The following is a 14,195-nucleotide window of genomic DNA, read 5'->3' on the forward strand; positions in this document are numbered from 1 at the left end:
GGATTTTTCATGCTGGAGAGAGACGATAACTACTTGCAGTTTAGCATAGCAGTACAAAGTATTCCTTTCAACAGATAACATACCTGTCTACATTCAAGATGGCACGTTAAGAAGCCAAGATCATTATTATTATTATTCAAAATTATTTATTTTCTAGGAAGACAAGTAAAAAGAACTCTCAGTACTATAAGCTGTGCCCAACTCATGCTCTTAGGAAGTATTTTCACCATCTTTCTTGTGTAAAGTCCAGACAAACAGCAATTTTATCCAACCTTCTTCTGCTTCAATAAAGTCTAGGTATGTTTTAAGTCTTTAAACTAGAATCAACAACTGTTGTCCAAGCGCTTTTTCCCAGAAGGAAGCTGGATACTTAAACCAAGCACACAGTAAAATCCTCATCCCCTGGGGCTACCCAGCAAAATCCAAATAGAGATCAGGATCATGGGAAGTCATCTGCAGATAGATTCGTCGGGACAGTTCTGGTCCAATCCGCCGGGAGGTGGCTGTCACACCATCACCGCGGTGCACAGGGATATCAGCCAGCAAGTTTTCCCGCTCCTGCTCCGAGGAGCATTTGCTATAGGCCTAAAAGCAACACAAAGGAACAACGATATCATCTATTTGCATCCATTGCTCAAAAAAAATAATCAAAGCTAGGGACCTGTCACTGCTCCACCCTTCCACAATGTATGCTCATTTTTCACCTGGTTTGTCCCCAGATGTTGTTTGTGAGCTTAGAGGCTGATGCACAACCAGTACTGAACCCTCAGTGGCCTGCTCTGTAAAGCCAAAGCACCGGGTGCCAAGGAATCGGTTCCTTCACTACCTTACTAAACAGCTCATACAGAATCATTGTGTCAAATTTAATACCAATTAAATTATTTTCTCTGCTCCTTACATTAGCTGGCTGTCTGCACACAGTACTCGGTATTCCCAAAGCACCCTTACCTGGTTCAGAAGCTGAGGAGAAGAGTAGGCAGACACAATAGCCTCAGCCATCTCGCGGCTGACCCGGTTAAATTGTTGTATCTGCCTCTTCCAAACTTCCAAGAGACCCTTTCCAGAACGATCCACCCTCACCCCTCTGCACCACTTCTTCTCTAAGTAGAAAGAGAACCCCATGTTCTCTCGCTCTCGCCTAGGGAGAACAAAGGATGGGAAAACAAAATGAGACATTGAGGCTATGAAGAAAATCCTATTCCTGCATCTGTTACCACATGGCCAGAGAGCCATTTCTCACTCCATGTTGTTATAGACACCATTGGCATCAAAGTAAATGCTAAAGAAAATAGGGTCAATTTTTTATGTGCATTAGCAATTACCTTTTTTAAGGAAATTTCCTACTGAAAAAGGAAAAGAAACAATCCTGTACTTGAGAGCAATCCTGACACCAGCCAACACGCATACAAAGCGGTAAACAAGAACTCACTTTCTGACTGTCAACCATAATAAAACACTTTAACAAGTCATTCTTAACGACACCTCATCTCTTATCATGGCTGAGATGTAAAATACAGCAGCTGCTGTGACAGGAATGCTAGGATTGTGTGAGACTGCACAAGATGGCTTTCTGAGCTATCGCTGTGCAACATGCTGCTGTCCTTCCTTATCAATGGAAGCAGCTAAATTATCGGTAACGTCTCTCTTAGTTACATACTGAAAAAGAAAAGCTGGTGCTGTCAGAGCCCAACCCTACTAGCATTCCCTTCCCATGCCTAAAATCAGACTGAGAAGACCTTTATTTGATGTCAAGACTCCAACGTGAAACCAAGGCCTGTGCTCACCCCTCCCCAGGCAGGGCATCAGTTTCCAAAAAGTAACCCTGTGCTGAAGGAGTTGGATTAACAGCTGCTCTGTGTCATCTGCTCCTTCAAAAAACATTATACTGTGTTGTACGGAAGTACAGCCGTGTACCTGCTGTTCCCTCCCGGTAACTGTGAAAGTGCAGCCCCTCCAAAGGTATGACCAAATCTCATCTGCTTACTCACTTGAACGGCGCTTCAGCTACAGCTTTTGTGAACATAGTGGCAAACTCTCCGAGCTCCTCCGAGCTCTCAAAAAAGGTGACTTGAACTTGTTTGCAGATCTGCAGATCCACCAAAGCCTGTAAACATCATTGGAAACCACAGATGTAACAATTAATCTTCTCACGTCAAACCCTACTCTTGCCTGAACCAAAAAAAGGTCACAATCTCACTATAGGACCAGAACATCCACTCTCTCCCCATTTTGGGAACAGTTCATTTAAGGCACTGAAGTATTTAGGGGCAGCTTGTCTCCCACTGGTTAATATCAGTTTAGCACCATTTCAGCTGCGGCAGTAGCAGGCCCTCGTTATGCACTGGCCACCCAGCCCAGAGCAGCACTGATGTGCTTTGCCAGCAGGCCACGAAGGGCGAGAGATGCTGGGACTGACATTTCACTGCCTGGGATCAAGATGAACGAGACACGTCAGTCCCTGGGAGAGCAGGTACATACCCGAGCAGTGGGGAACTGAACCCAAAGAGCTCGGTCCACAGACAGATGGACTAACGAAGGCCGAATCTCCCCGTCCAAGAAAGTGCGTGATCGGGTCAATTGTTCAAACAACAGCAGACAAGAAGAGATGATGGCTGCATGCATGTTTTAAAGGCACTCACTTCTTCCACGTCCATTCTGGTTATCTCCAGGTCAGAATCTTTAACTTTCTTTTTCCTACACTTTCCCTGTTCCTCTTCTTGGTTTCCACTCGCTGCTGCCTGTTGTGGTCTCTTTTTTGACTGAACCGTGAGAGACCTAAGAAGAGTAAAGTGAGACCGGGAGTTCATGCTTGTCCCCAGGTATTTGCCACTGGTCAGTATGGGGACAGGCTGGATGGAATTTTGCTTCTGTTTCTGTATTACAAATAGCGGAGTAGTTCTGGGTAGGAATACCTCATGCTCCAGTCTTTGCTAGAAGGAATTAATGTAAACACATACAGCATTTTTCAAGGCCAGAGACAACATAGAAATGAAAAAAGTTTAACCTGAAATAACTTTCTACTTGAACTACTGTCAATGCCAGAATTTTCCCAGGCATTTTCTCCATCACATGATCTACATAGCTCTGCAGGGTCTCCTTCTGTCCTGCTGTACAGCCCTTGGCCTCCTGCAAAGATCAACGGAAAAAAGGAGTTAAACCATTCTGAGTTACACATGCAAGCGCAGCAATCTATGGCAACTCAGAAAGCAAGCTTGTCAGAACTTCACATTATACAACCCTAGTGTTTTTGATCCATTAATGGCTTCTAAAACCAGATTTCTGGTTTACTGAAACCATGGCTCCATCCCACATCAAAATCTTCCTGCCATGAAAAGGAACAACAACCACCACCCTTACAGCAAGGCACATTCAAGAGCACAAAAGTCATAAGCACTCTCACTTGTTTGTAGTTGCGAACCATGGACAAAAACTCCTCCAAGCAAAGCAGAACCAGGACATTTGGTTCTTCTGTCCATTCATCTCCGTCTTCCACCTGTCCAGAAAACAAACAGCCAGACCAACAGTCTGTTTATAGTTCAAAGTGGTGCTCCCACTCAGACCTCTGAAGCAGGGAGAAGATCAGAGGGTGTTCACATGTGTCACTAAATACAATTATTAACGAGTGCAAAGAACGGGAAGAAAAGGCCAAGAACATTGAGATTTTGCTTGCACACCTGAGTTGACACAGTCTTTCGCCTCCAGGTGATGCTGCAGGGAACAGCCTGACTCTCAACCACACAGGAATAATTTGCAGCCTGCAAAGCATTAAGGATTTGTCCACCACCTTCTACCTGTAAGAGAACTGAAATCGACGCATGGGTCAGGCCTCCATAGCAAGAACTTACAGCCAATATAAGGCAGACACAGGCCATGAGGACAAGTACCTGGATCTAGCACCACTGTTATGTATTTCTGGCACTCTCCTGGTCGCTGAGCTTTCAGCATCTTGGCAAGGGCCCTCTTTCTCTCTTTTTCCTGCTCCTGCTGCTTCCTCCGTGCTTCTCGCTCCTTCCTCCTCTGCCACGCAGCCTGGCAGATTGCCTCCTTTTCCTTCTGACTATATTTTGACTTCTTGGGAGCAGGGGATGTTTCTGGGCTCACTCTGCTTGCCAGGGGCATACTAAGCTGGTCTGAGAAGTCAGGCTGAGAGGCCAGCAGTGGGCACAAGGAGGGCTTCTCAGCAGCACAAGTGCCTTTTTGGCTGCCACAAGATGTACCTCCAGACGACACCAAAGCTCCTGGCAGCCCTCCGCTGCCAGGTGCCAACAGGTCACCGCTTGTGTAAAAGCCAGCTCCCCCCGCTGCATCCCCACTACCCGGGTGGGAGGACTCAAAAGCCCTCCTCTTGATCCTCTCGGGCAGAGGAGCGACCTCTACCACCTCCTCCTCCTCCTCCTCATCATCATCATCATCCTCACTGCTCACCACCACAACCATCTCCGTCGCCCTCCGGCGCCTGGGAGGGGGAGACGGGGACCGCCGCTGGCCCAACCCGCCGGGGGGTAGCGAGGGCCGCAGCAGGGAGGCTAAGGTCGGCAGCTCCTCATCGCTCCCCTCAGAACTCGGTCCGTTCTCTGCCATCCCGCTTGCCCCTGAGGTAACGCCCGAGCTAAAGGGAAGGAACCGGCGGCCTGCTGAGGGAAAGCTCGCGCGGGCGGCGATTGGTCGGAGGGGGCGGGCGGCGGTTGGCCCGAACGCGCGCGCGCGCGCACGTTCGGGCCAACCGCCGCCCGCCGCGCCCCTTACACCCCGCCCTCCCACCGGAAGAGGCGTTAGGGAAAATGGCGGCGCTGCGGCAGCTGTGTGAGTGAGGGGGTTACCATGGCCTCCGGCTTCACTCCTCCGCGGGGTGGGGAGGGAGTCCGGCCGTGAATAGAGGGGTGTCCTGGGGGAGATCGCTGCCGGTATCTCGGTGGTCGAGGCCTTCGCCTTTATCTCAGGCAGTGCTGTGTGAATTGGGAGGGTTTCAGGCCCTGGCCCTACCGTATCGTGAGGGGGTAGGGGCCTCAGGCGGCTTATAATTCAACCTGCTTCGAGCAGGGTCAGCTCTGAGGTAAGGGCCGAGGCGCTGAGGGCTTTGTCCTTCCTAGACTCGAAAACCTTCAGGGATGGGGAGTGCACAACCTCTCTGTGCTGCTGCTTGACTGCCCTCAAGGTGAAAAAATCATCTGTGGAAAAAACAGTATGTGAGCTAGGTAGAGACCAAACAGCAAGGGGTACTGCTCTGTGCGCGATGCAATAGTCAGGAGGCTTTAAAAATGCCTTTTTTTAAATCTAGAAGCGTTACAGACAGAAGTATCCTCATGGCTTCTTTGGTGGGACATCAGAATTATGAAGTTTTTCCACTGATTCCAAATGTGACTTCAACCAAATTACAAACTCTCTGAGTCTTCTCTGGATAAACACTTCTCCCTGCATGTCTGATGCTTTAATTTTTTTGTTAGCAGGCTTCTTTCATGCAACACTATGGAATCAACCCGTTGGAGTTTTTTTGATAAAAATTAATTGGACTATAACTTCGTAGAATTGGTGTATATGAAACTGTAACTCTCATTCATCTTTGCCTGCTTCCCTGTAGTTTGTCAAGTCTCAGAGCCTTTGTTTTACTTAGTGAGTAAGCTCCTGAAATTAATGGTTCTTTGTAATTTCCCTTTCCTCAACAATATTTATAGCTCACTGAGTATCTATGAGAATTTAATTTAATTAAGATTAAATTAATCCAGTGGTTTTACTCAGGATAAGAAAAGAAGAATGTTATGATAACCACTTTTCCGTACTAACCTGCTGCTGAAAAGGTTGAATAGAGGGATTCAGAAAAATTGGATTTGCCTCTGACTGCATGAAAGGAGGTACTGAACAGATTTTTCGAAAGAACTAATTATATCTCAGTCATTTTTTTACAGAGAGAAGTTCACTAGAGGGTCAGATTTCTTGATAAGAAAACCAGTGTGTTTTCAGTCAGTGTCTTGTTTGTTTAAGGAAGAAGTTTGTGGTGTGAATAATATTTTGTGTTCCAGAGAGGTGATTATTTTTTTTCCCTTCACTTGACCTGATTGTAAGTCAAAGATTTGCACAATATGCTTCAATTAGTATGTTCAGGATAGCAATTCTATATATGCTTGTATACTGTCCTGAACTGGAGTCTTGTTTGTAAGATTTCAAAATATTACTGTGTAAGTAAATGCTATTCGATCGAAGGGGAAAGTGAAACAGAGATTACAGCTTGTCTTTTCTCAAAGCAATGCAAGGCCAATCCACAGCAACCAGTAACGTCTGTACCTCATTTCACAAGACCTTGCTGAAACAGGAATTTGGGCACATCCTTTGACACTGTTGCTGGGAGTTTTATTCTTCCCTGGGCAGCAGCAGCAGCAGCAGCACTTGAGATGTGGCCTCTTTGCAGGGGACTTAGGCCATGGTAGTCTAATTATGATTTATCTTGGAAGTAATGTTTTTTTTTTTCCTCAGGGCTTTCTTTTGCCTTTAGTTTTAAAGCCTGTCTTAACTGACAACCTTTAAATCTGAAAAAAGAAAGTGTGTGTAATAGTTTTTTTTTTTCAACTGAGGTTGTTGTTCTTGCTCCCAACCTAGTTCTAACTGCTCCCCAAACAAGCCTGGTTGCCGTCAGATGTGCTTCTAAGAAAACTGGGGGCAGCTCAAAAAATTTAGGTGGCCGCAGCCCTGGGAAGCGTTATGGATTCAAAAAAGTAGAAGGTAGGCCTGAGTATCTGCTGGATCTTAATTTGCGTTCCATTGGGGTCCTCACAGCTTCTCCCCTGGTACGGGTGTTAGTTATTGAGCATTTCAGTAGGAGGTGGCCAGGGCGCTCCTCCAAGAGAAAGGGAAGGGGAGGTTCAGTGAAGCCTTGTGATCAGGAGTAGCTGGTGGGAGGGCAGGGTGAGTCAGCCTCCCTCCCAGATGGGCCCGCGAGTGGCCAGCTGAAATTGCCTACAGAAAATGTACTTTGATTCTAACTTTGCCTCTCTGGAGTGCCTGGGAGGAGGGTACGCTGTGGGACACCTAATAATGTAAGTGCACTTTCCCCCCACGCTGTGTTGAAAAGCTGGGCATTTTGGATGTTTACAAAGGGGAGAATTATGAGGCTTAGCAGATGCCAAAGTACAGATTCTTGCAGCTGAGTGCTTAATAATTATTAGCTTTGCTCATGAAAACATATCAATGTAAAAGGCAATAAAACAAATTCCTTCAGCAACCAGAAAATGCCTTGTACCCTAGAAGTAATCTTTTCAAAGACTAGAATTGCTTTTTGTCATTGTGTATCAACTGCCCTTTATTTCCTGTTAACAGCATTTTTGTTCAGATGCTTTTAGCATTTGAAGTAATTTTCCATTCAAAAATTCCCACAGAAATCTGGGTTTTTTTAAGTCCTGGAACCATTTGTGTTCTGCCAGGGCTTCGAGGAGCTCCGTTTCTCTGCAGTCTGACTCTGTCCCTCTGTTGCAGGTGCATTCGTGCATGCAGGCAACATTTTGGCTACACAGCGGTTGATCCGCTGGCATCCAGGGGCTCACGTAAGTTGCTTTTCCATCTCTTCCTTAGTTCTCAGAGAACACAGCCTGCAACGGAGTCCTGGACTCAGTGCCTCCTCTCTTTCAAGCTCATTTTTAATGCTTTTCCCTATATTCTAGATAATCCTGAAAGTTATGGATATCCCCAAACACTTCCATAACCTAACTGGGTGCTTTTGCTTCAGGTGGGAATCGGTATCTCCTCCCTTGGAATGAGCACCATTGCACACTGATTGCTGGAAGCAAATAGTGTGGTTTTCTTTTATTTTAAAATACAAAGCAACAGATGCTGTTGAAGCCAGGATATCAAACGAGGCAGACCAATGCTCAGATCTGCTTTAGTGGTGGACCTCCAGCCTTTCCTTTTCTAACGCTTCTCATCCTCTTCCAGGTGGGGATGGGCCGTAACAAGACGCTCTATGCCTTGGAGGATGGGATCGTGAGATACACCAAAGAGGTCTACGTACCTCCACCCCGAAGCAGCGAGAGCAGGGAAGTGATCTGTCGTCTGCCCAAAGGAGCAATTCTTTATAAAACCTTTATCAATATTGTCCCTACCACAGAAGTAGGAAGCTTTAAACTGGTCACCATGCTCTGAGACTCCAGCGTCACGAAGGGACAGATGGGAAGGAGCAGCTGGGACAGACCACTCCAGCTGGACTGGCATCCGAGGACAGGAATGTTCTAGCTCTGAAGATACCAGTTTAGGACTTTGTTTTCTTGCTCCTAAAGCAGACATGGTCAGTGTTCAGGCACTGGCATCACCTGCTGGAATTTGTAAGAGTGTTTAATAAATGCTGTGGGGCTGCTGAAGGTCTTGACTGTTCATAGAACATGTTACTTAACGTTCATTTAGTATCGAGCTGCCTTCCTCTGGAGAACCTGTTCTGCTGTGCCACTGGATGGGTTCTCTGTAATCACTCTTATGTCACTGCTTGTCCCACTAATAATTCCCTCTTGCTATTTTTACTTCTTTTTAGACATTACTGTTACATTTGTATCTTAATTCAAAATGCTGCAGAAGAGGACAGATCCTTTTCCACTAGCACCTAGCTCTGCATCTCAGGAAGCTAGATTTTTTGTTCTAACTCACCTCCATGATTAACTCAAATATCCAAAATATCTGAAAGTGTTCCATTTACTAGCCACGTGAGGCAAGTTCACGCTCATAAAGAAAACTCATGACTAATTTTACAGTGCCTGGCAAGATGCACAAGTCTGAAGTGGCATTTGGAGCTCAGCAGCTGGAGGTGTATCATAAAGCTATAATCCAGAAGAATTAGCCTTTGGTCTTCCCAAAGTCATTCCATGACATTTTCAAGCTTATGTTTCTCAAAAGAAAGGAGCCCAAATGCCCTATGGCCAAACTGATCTCATTTTATCTACAGGCTTGTAAACAATTTGAAACATTGGCTCTGAAGTAGAAAACACGTTACCAAAATTGGTGCTGTAAGGACACCAGTGTTGACGTTATTAGATTGCTCTGCAGAAGATGACTAGGTAAATGGGGTCAGCTACGTGCGTCCACCTTTGCTTTACGTTCTTCATGGAGACCACCAGCTGTTTTGTCCACTTCTGTCCTTTCCCAGCTTGTGTATCCAGTCACAGGGTTCATCTCGGTGGCTGGTATTTGCATACAGCAGGTGACACAACCCCTAGACCCTCTCCCAGTCATCTGAAGTCCACCCAAAATTGCTCTTGGTCACAGAGGACCGTTGCTGTGAGAGCACAGAGCGATGCTCCGATGCAGATTCATTCTGCTCCTCACAGGTGAGGTTCCGCCCCTAGGATCTGATACAGCGATAAAGTAAAATGTTTTATAACTTAAGAAATAAGTGCAGTAGCACAAGACGACCACTGTCTGAGGTCTGATCCTTGGCATGCCGGGCAGCGCTTGCCTTGGAGGTATGACATGCCAGCTGCCTGGAGGAGCTCTGAGCAGACCTTCACCTTGGTCAGCAGCTGGTCCGTCACCTTTGGTACCAGCACGTTTGCCAGAGAAGAGGCAGCACATCCCTGGTTGCTCGGCTCGGAGCGTGATACCTGGTCGTGGCTCCGTGGTCGTCCTGGTGCCTCAGGGACGTCCCCACTGGTGGGGTGTGACGTGCCCGTGTCTCAACTGGTGGCGAGTCTGGGTGAAGGTCTGAGGTTCGGCCGCTCCCTGCGGACGAGAACGATGTCACAGGCACTTCTGTCGCTGACACCACGGGAAGAAGCAGCACGCAGGGACTGAGGCCTCTACACGTCTGTGTTTCGCTGAGTTTGGTAGCCAAGAGGGGCCTGGAAAGGGTCCGGCACGCCACGTCTGTCCAAGGTCTCCGAGCTTATTAGTGTTCCTGAGAAAGCTGGAGGATGCCTCAGAGCGTGCTCGTAGGGAGGCGGCATCTATTGAAGAGAGAGGAAGAGCATTACAGCTGATCAGAAATAACCGGGAGATTATCCCACCACTTCTTACGGAGCGAATGACAAGGCTCACAACCGTCACCAGCCTGAAACTGAACTCCTGCAGGCCTCAGCACAGCCAGCTGCCGGGTACATGAACACCTGGAAAATGAGTGCTGAGCGCTGGTTTGCAACACGACGGGGCAGAAATCCAGAGAGGTACATCCCTCCCCCGTTCCCCCCCTTACACTTTGTGCCAGGCTCCTGCTCTTCCCTGTCCCCCTTCAAGGACTTGTCACGAGGCCAGAAAAAGACTTGACTTTTGTTAAAACAGGACTATTGCTCGTTTTCCTTTGACCGAAGATCGTTTACTGGGATTTATACAAGCACCTTCAAACCAGGTAGTCACCCAGGTTTCGTTAGCAAGCACAGCAGCAGAGAGGAACCCCTGGGCTGTCGTTACGTTTATTTTGGCAGAGCTTTGTCCCCATAATGAGTGCCAGGAGTGGCACAGGGATGTTGTGGAAGAGCTCCCATTGCAGTTCCTTCTTGCTATTCGTCCTTGGGGCCTTACTCTGCTGTGCCCTCGGTGCTCTGGTTTCCGGGCAGGTATCACTAGTTACAGCTCCAAACACCGAGCGGCAAGTGCTGACGCTGCCAAATTTTATGGTGCAGCTTTAAGAGCCCAAAATCCAGGTAAATTGGCAAACCTTTAGTGCTCTACTCAGGGTTTCAAATGTTTCTGTTCTGCTTTAGTCAATGAAGTCTCTGTTCAGCAGGAGTCTCTTGGGCCGCTGCCGCAGAACCTACTTGGCAGATGCACTCGCTTTTCTCTATTCTATTGCAGGAGCGCAAGTCTTAAATGTTGTAATAGGCAAAGCCTTCTGCTCGTAAACAAGCCATAAACACTTCAAGGTAATAATAGCGAGGGACCTCCCAGGGGTCTCCTGCAGGGAGAAGGGAGCAAGAAACCGTGGAAGCCTTACAGATCTAAAAATAACATTCCCAGCCTGGGTTTTGTACCAAGGCGATGATCTGAAGGGCCTCCTGCCCTTTCATCAGCAGCTCTACCCTGCCTCCTGGCACAGGCATTTCTGCAAACGCGCCCCCCCCCCACCCCGCCCCAGGGTGAGATCGATCATTAACCAGCACAGATGTACACCAAAGGAGCCTCCTGGAACACTCTGTGCCCTTCCCAGAGATAAAGGCTATCAGAGAAAGGCAATCGCAGAGAACAGAGTCCTTAGCTACCGCAAATTGCCGAAGCAAGACCCAGATACAGAGTGGAGAGGGAACTGTCCCCACGCCTCTGCCAGCACCCTCTCACCTCCTGGGAAGGCTCTGCCCACAGCCCAAACCTCTCAGCGATCATCTGATGGATTTCCCGCTGGCGATCTTTCTTCCTCACGCTCTCGTAGCTCGGCAGGCGGGGCTGCTCCCAGGAGGAGGGGAGGTGGTAGCTGCTGGGGGATCCGACGCAGAACAGCTCGTCTCCCTAGAAATGCCCGGGGCCCAGAAGAGAAAGGTCAGGGTGGCGGTGGCTCTCTTTGCTGGAAGTTCATGGCCTGGTGCCCCTCAAGTTACTTCAAGATTCAAAGTTGTGAGTGCCCTTGCTTGAACCTCAAGAGGGGAAATCCTCTTTCCCAAGAGGTAATTACACCGTGACCTGCTTTGCAAGATCCCAGGTCCTGAGGGATCTGCCTGACACTTCATTCCCACACACCTTGGGACACCACGGTCCTCTGCAGCATCCCTTGCCCTCCCCTGCAGGTTTTTACATTCAAGCAGCACTTCCCAAAGTTCCTCCTGATGTCCAGCACCTTCTCCCTCTGCCCCAGGAGCTCCTCAGATCCCCATAACCACAGTCTCTTCCCAAAAATCATCAGGATCTTTGCTACTGTTTCTCCCCACCAGCTCCCACCAGGGACCCAGCCATCACCTGCACTCCGGGGTTCTCAGCAGCACTCTCCATCCGGGATGCTCCACTTTGGGGACCCACAAGCCGCTGGCTGCTGCTGAAGTAGGGCGGGGGACAGTCCTGTAACGAGGGGTCAGGGAGGAGGAGGATGTGAGCAAAGCCAAAATCCCTCATATCAAAGCCAAAATCCCTCACATCCCGCCCAGCAGCAAGCAGGGGACACTCTGGGCAGGGGGAATGCTGCTACCTCTGCCCATTTGGCTCCCGCGACTCTCGCCGCTGGTGGCCAACTTCTGCCTGCCCATTTACCGACACCGACAGCTCAGACACATCCTCACTGGGCAGCACAGGGCCCGCTGGAAGAGCCCGAGTCAGCTGGCACCGCAGCGCAGCTGGAGGGAGAGCAGCCCGGCCCCTGGCTTCATTCAGATTCAGCAAAACCACCTCTCTTCGGGGGACAACAGAAAAACAACCCAACTATTCCACCAGCGTAGATAAGAGCTCCGTCACACGCTCGGGGTTGCAGAATTTGTAAAAGCTTAACTACCCAGGTACTCATTTCAGGATAAGGTAGCAAGCAAATCTGCAGAGCAGTAGCTGTTCTGCTCCCGAGCAGTCTTGCTCCAGTTCAACTCGATTCTCCAACAAAGTGTTGAGCAACAGCAGAGATCCCTCTCGGGCTGCTCTGCCCCCCAGGACTTGAGCCGTGGGCTGTTCCTTGCTCTCAGAAAAGCCCCATCTCTGCCAGCAGAAAACAGACCAGAGATTCCCAGAGCAACCAGGGATTCGCAGGGGGAACTACAAGTGACAGATTTACTTTTGCTCTTAACAACCGAGGAACCGTTTGTCCCGGCCCTGCGGCGTAATTACAGAAGCTGCAGGGAACTAGGCTGGCTGGGGGTGCAACTATTTGTTTTAATAACTGATTAGCAAAACCAGCACAACCAGCAAAACTACACCTGCTTGAAAGCTGCCTCACACCACTACAACCGCTTCACTGATGGAAATACATCCTATAGATGCTCCCTTTCCATATATAGTTCTTCGCATCCACATCCATCTGTCCACACAGCCCTTCGCTAAAGGCAAGATGCCTTCTCCTGGAACCACCCACCCGAGAGACAGACCCAGGCACAGCAAAGGTTCTGCAGATCACGGCGCATCCCGCACAGCCTCAGGGAGCAGCCCTGCAGGGCGAGGAGCACGTCTGAGCATCCCAGCCCTCTCCCCAATGCAGCCACGGATAGGGAATGGGGAGGATGATGGGGAAAGGAGCGGATGCAGCCAAGCAAGCAGAGGACACCAGCAGCGCAGCCCATTCCCACTGTGATTTCTGCTGGGGACTTCCCAGCCTGTGCTGGACTATTATGTTTGCCTTTCATGGCAACAGTTTCTCCGTCCCCTGCTAGCCAAGGTTAGGGGTCCCCTCTTCTCCCAGGGACTCACAGCCCACACACAGCCCTCCCCGCGGCCTTTGGAAGCCGAGCTTTCCCCATGCAGCCACCACCACAAAGGCAGCGCTGGCTGAACACGCTGCTCTTTTTCCATCACCAGCTTCCCCCCTTAAAAGCCAGCCCCAGGAAATTACAGCTGCAAGCAAAAGGGCTTTGTGTCTCGCTGCTCCGCGCTCAGGAGCTGTGCACAAGAGAGCCAGTTGCCGGGGCTGCAAGCGGTGGCGAGTGGCATTGTCTGCCTTTGCCCTGAGCTTCCAGCCCCCTTCCCTGCTGGGCCTCTTCCCTGTAAAACAGAGCCTGACCCCACACATGGCTGTGCTGGGGGAGGTGGACACCCCTCCCGAGCTGTGTGGGAGCTGGGGAACCTGCTCATGCTGGGCTTTACAGGTATTACCCCCAACAGCACGGCCAGGCAGGGCTGGGTGGATGTGGGAATAAGGAGGAGGCAGAGTCCGGCTCTGCTCGGGGGGTCCCATGTCCACCAGAAAGCCTGGACAGGCTGCAGGAGGAGAACCCGGCAACACAGCCCTGCAGACCCCAGAACAAGGGAACAGGGGCTCAGGAGGTGGTGGGGGACTCGAAGGCAGGAGGAGAAGGAGAGGGAGGACACTCACATACTGGCTGGGGGTCTGGAAGAAGCGGCAGGAGCAGAGGAACTGGCAGCACATAGGGTCCCGGTGGTACAGGAGCAGCAGCAGGATGAGGATCGCCACAATGAAGACGGAGGTGGACACCGCTGCCAGGGGAAGAGAGGAGAGGAGAATGAGCCGGTGGCCCGCGGACCTCCCTGTCGCACCCCCCCACTTCACCCTCCGGTGTCTCGGTAAAGAGCAGCTTGGAAAAGCCCCAGAGCAGCCGGTTTCACCTGCTGCCCATCCCGGGGACGCCAAAAGCCTCGTTGTGCCCCACATC

At 49.7% G+C, this 14,195-nt stretch overlaps 2 protein-coding genes across 3 annotated transcripts; one reads left to right on the top strand and one right to left on the bottom strand.

Annotated features, from left to right (window-relative positions):
• Positions 1-408: 408 nt before the first annotated feature.
• On the bottom strand, positions 409-4,581 carry EME1 (essential meiotic structure-specific endonuclease 1). The gene is made up of 8 exons (XM_074160282.1): positions 3,885-4,581; positions 3,675-3,802; positions 3,401-3,493; positions 3,005-3,126; positions 2,640-2,775; positions 1,989-2,104; positions 949-1,138; positions 409-585 (listed from the first exon to the last, which is right to left on the bottom strand). Exons 1-8 carry the CDS (start codon positions 4,579-4,581, stop codon positions 409-411), a joined length of 1,659 nt encoding a protein of 552 aa, XP_074016383.1.
• A 187-nt stretch (positions 4,582-4,768) lies between these two features.
• On the top strand, positions 4,769-8,358 carry MRPL27 (mitochondrial ribosomal protein L27). 2 transcript variants are annotated; one of them, XM_074160291.1, is made up of 5 exons: positions 4,769-4,803; positions 5,737-5,849; positions 6,592-6,714; positions 7,465-7,532; positions 7,921-8,358. In XM_074160291.1, the coding sequence occupies exons 2-5, from the start codon at positions 5,840-5,842 to the stop codon at positions 8,125-8,127; spliced, it is 408 nt and encodes a 135-aa protein (XP_074016392.1). In that variant the 5' UTR covers positions 4,769-4,803; positions 5,737-5,839; the 3' UTR covers positions 8,128-8,358. The 2 variants fall into 2 exon arrangements, with proteins under 2 accessions (XP_074016392.1, XP_074016391.1); XM_074160290.1 differs by lacking the exon at positions 5,737-5,849 and having other exon boundaries at positions 4,775-4,803; positions 7,921-8,356.
• Positions 8,359-14,195: the final 5,837 nt, after the last annotated feature.

The sequence above is a fragment of the Numenius arquata genome, chromosome 17, assembly GCF_964106895.1.
Source record: "Numenius arquata chromosome 17, bNumArq3.hap1.1, whole genome shotgun sequence".
NCBI lineage: Eukaryota > Metazoa > Chordata > Aves > Charadriiformes > Scolopacidae > Numenius > Numenius arquata.

Bases quoted from the DNA above. Each gene is read 5' to 3' on its own strand.
- EME1 (XM_074160282.1), bottom strand. From the start codon at position 4,581: ATGGCAGAGAACGGACCGAGTTCTGAGGGGAGCGATGAGGAGCTGCCG. The intron at 3,803-3,884 runs GTACTTGTCCTC...CGTCGATTTCAG, and splicing joins AACAGTGGTGCTAGATCCAG to TTCTCTTACAGGTAGAAGGT. The intron at 3,127-3,400 runs GTGAGAGTGCTT...TGATCTTTGCAG, and splicing joins TGGTTCGCAACTACAAACAA to GAGGCCAAGGGCTGTACAGC.
- MRPL27 (XM_074160290.1), top strand. From the start codon at position 4,782: ATGGCGGCGCTGCGGCAGCTGT. The intron at 6,715-7,464 runs GTAGGCCTGAGT...CCTCTGTTGCAG, and splicing joins TGGATTCAAAAAAGTAGAAG to GTGCATTCGTGCATGCAGGC. The intron at 7,533-7,920 runs GTAAGTTGCTTT...ATCCTCTTCCAG, and splicing joins GCTGGCATCCAGGGGCTCAC to GTGGGGATGGGCCGTAACAA.